This window comes from Rutidosis leptorrhynchoides, chromosome 3 (genome assembly GCF_046630445.1).
Source record: "Rutidosis leptorrhynchoides isolate AG116_Rl617_1_P2 chromosome 3, CSIRO_AGI_Rlap_v1, whole genome shotgun sequence".
Taxonomy (NCBI): Eukaryota; Viridiplantae; Streptophyta; class Magnoliopsida; order Asterales; family Asteraceae; genus Rutidosis; species Rutidosis leptorrhynchoides.
The window spans coordinates 13,168,796-13,172,413 of NC_092335.1; the positions used below are offsets into that span (position 1 = coordinate 13,168,796).

Here is a 3,618-nt window from a genome sequence, read left to right on the forward strand (position 1 = left end):
TAACATAATCATTTTAGAGCTTTATATTTGTTCTTATTTTGTATTTTTTTATTAGAATTAATATTAAAAATTACGGAGTAATAATTTATTTAAGTTATTAAATAATTAGTTACTATAAGTACAATTTTTTTTTAATTATAAAATATTAGAATTAATGACATCATCTAAGTGACCTAGATTTTTTTTTTTTATTATTGATTTTTTCTTAATAGAGAAATTAGCCTAATAATGACATCATCATTATATGATTTTAATAGAAACTATAGATTTAATAGATTATATGGATATATATACACATAATTACATAAAAGAGATTGATATATCTATCATCATTTTTACTTCTTTCACTATAACTGTATATTAATATATTGTACAGTACAATATATTAATGCACATTTATGATAGAAGAAGTAAAAATAATGGTGGATATATCACCGTAGCAGTATAGTGACTCAAATTTCTAGGGCAAGTTATTATTTATTTACTTTCCAATGTTAGCAACCTTTTGCTTTCTAAAGTTCAACTAATTATGCTGCTATATATGCTCCTTGGAATAAGTTCCAACTACTTAAATTTCACTTTTCTCTTTGTGTATGCATGATCAAATAATTAAAGAGATCAAAACCATGAACACGTCTCTTTAAGTAGCATCACACGTACAAGCCCAACAAGAACAACTCTGATCCCTATATATAACTGTTTCTCGGTCTTTTTCTATGGTGGATCAAAACCCCAATATAGAAATGAAGAAAAGTAGCAACTTTCTTGAGGAAGATACACAAAAGGATCACCCCATGAAGCAAAACCCTAATTCTAATGATGTGGAACATGAAAACGATGATATCGATGAAGAATCAGAAGACGTTGACCGTTGCTCCAATGGTGGTAGCCAACCCAAAAGCGGATCGACATCGAGTAATAGTACAGTTGAGGAAACTAGTGATAAGAAGGCTAGTGGTTCGAACACGGGATCTGTTAGACCATATGTTCGATCCAAGAACCCGAGACTAAGGTGGACACCTGATCTCCATCTTCGATTCGTTCAAGCGATTGAACGATTGGGAGGTCAAGAGAGTTAGTATATTAAACTTATCATTTTTTATATAAATTCATAAGCTTAATTGATTAAACTGTTGGTGATATATAGTATATGGTTGTTTTAAGCCTATGTTGAAAAATAATGTGACTTTTAACATTGAGTTTTGCTAGTGTAGGAGCCACACCTAAATTAGTTCTGCAACTAATGAATATCAAAGGCCTTAGTATCTCTCATGTCAAGAGCCATCTTCAGGTACTACTTTGATAGTTTAATTGACTAATTTAAGAAATAATATATGTAATTTGGAGATCAATTAGTTAGTTTTTTTGTTCATGTTGAACCTATATGTTCTATAGTTTTGAATTGTGGATTTGTTTTATTCAGATGTATAGAAGCAAGAAGATCGATGATCCGAATCAGGGTAAACTTCGAATTCATGATCCAATAATAAGTTTGAGATTAGACTTTTTGTTAAGACTATCAGTAGATATGTAATCCAAAGCTAATTTATAGTTACCATATATGAGGAAGTATATGCTACTTTAACATACAAATCAAATTGAATGAAACTAATTTACGGTTTGTATTCGATAATATATGTGAAAGTGTATTAATTTGAAGAGCTTTATTGGTGTTTCAGAACAAGAGCTTCTTGATGATCATCCTATTTTCCAACTTAGCAAACTTCCTATGCTCCAAAACTATAATCAAAGGTCACAATCCAATTTCAGGTATATATCACATATTCTTTTAATTAAATTTCTCAATTAAACTATAAAAAGTATAATTTATGAATACCATATATGTTAAAACTATATAGGGAATGCAACTATCATGGTTGTAACGAACAAATTAATTACGCGAAATATAGTAATAAGGTGTCTTTAATCTGATTAATTAATTAATATTCATTTCAGATATGAAGATGGTTTATGGAGTCCTCATTTAAACCTAATTAACAACGTTCCTTTCATGGATGGATTAAGACATGGTGTTTATGCTTCAATGGCGGATAGGATACTTGCAAAGAACAACAAAATCAAGAATGATCAATCAAGTTTCTTTTTAAATCACACTAGTTCGAAAAGTGTACAAAGCAATAGTATACAAGAATCCCAAATGGGATTATTCAAGAATCTGGATGGATTATCAATGCATAATCACATTCGAAAAAATACGAAACGAGCAGTGGATACTAATGTGGTTGTCAATGATCTAGATCAAGAAAAAAGGGTACTAAAAAGAAAGGAGATTGATCAAGAATTGAAACATGTTGATTTGAGTCTCTCGTTAGAAATCAAGATTCCGAAAGAGGATCATACAAATATTGGTAAAAAAGTAAAGCATGAATTATTTGATGAAAACGATTTATCGTTATCGTTGTTTTCTCCAAGTTCAAATTCAAATTCTAATAGTATTACAAGAACAAAGCATGTAAAAACAGTGGGAAGCTGCAGTGCATCTCTTGATCTGACTTTGTGAATGAGACAAAGATTAAGTGAGATTTTGAAAGTGCACTTTTGTCCCGGAAAACATTGCATAGAATATTGACTGTTGTTCTACTACTTGTATAATTAAATGTTGTTATTTGTCTTTAACCAGGGTGTACATGCATGCCAGTTTTTGTGTTTTCTTATGAGCTCAGTTAGCATCCAAAGTTCTAGTAAATTATTGACAGAGACACATTTATATACAGTAAATAATTGTTTGAATGTCATGGATGTATGGAATTTGGACTCGAAGTTTACATTACTTTGTTTAATGTATTATTGTTTGATGTTAATTACTCCATTCGTCTCATATTAATTAATAGTTTTAGAGAAAAAAAAACACATAATTTAAAAAATCTCATAATTACATTATACTTTTTTTTACTTTACAATTTTACAATTTACTTTTTATATATTTTTTTGTCTTAATATAAAAGAACTTTACTTTATTAGTTTTATGCAATAAACTATTAATTAAAACAACACAAAATAAAATATTGAACTATCAATATATAACATAGGGGGTACTAAATAGTCTGCATATATGTCCAATAATTATGTCACCGGAACTAGATCTCAAAAAACATGTCTATCTGAAGTTTATAATTTAACCATTCCCGGTACCGTAGCTAGTGGTTGGGGTTTAATATCCTCATAAGAGTTCTAAGGTTCAAAAACTCCTAGCATCATATCTTGGTGTGTTGAAAACGATCATGTGATAACCTGGTTAATCGGGTCCCGTACATCTGAGTAAAAAATGTACTTCTCATCTCCGAGTTGTATAATCAATGAAAACTTTATCCGTTTTATCTTTTAAGACGCTCTTGAGATGTTGGTTTGGTAAAGAGTTTTAATAGCTAGTTAACTAGTTTCAAATATGTCGATTCGTAAATGTATTCGTGGGCTAAAGACAATAATGAGAGTGTTGGTGCAAATTGCAACGTAATAGGATTAAAGAATATTGGTTAGGTTTTATCTCTGCTTATATGCGTTTAATTTAACATTATGTCAGGGTTTGTTTTCCTGACAATATAATAAGTTATTAAACTATTTATATATATCTCCCCATCCACCCCTCATGTATTGAAT

The 3,618-nt window shown here is 29.7% G+C and overlaps 1 protein-coding gene across 1 annotated transcript; it reads left to right on the top strand.

Annotated features, from left to right (window-relative positions):
* The first annotated feature begins 660 nt into the window (after nt 1-660).
* On the top strand, nt 661-2,717 carry LOC139895756 (uncharacterized). Its single transcript, XM_071878293.1, has 5 exons — nt 661-1,074; nt 1,215-1,291; nt 1,424-1,460; nt 1,680-1,770; nt 1,957-2,717. The coding sequence occupies exons 1-5, from the start codon at nt 717-719 to the stop codon at nt 2,519-2,521; spliced, it is 1,128 nt and encodes a 375-aa protein (XP_071734394.1). The 5' UTR covers nt 661-716; the 3' UTR covers nt 2,522-2,717.
* The last annotated feature ends 901 nt before the right edge of the window (nt 2,718-3,618 follow it).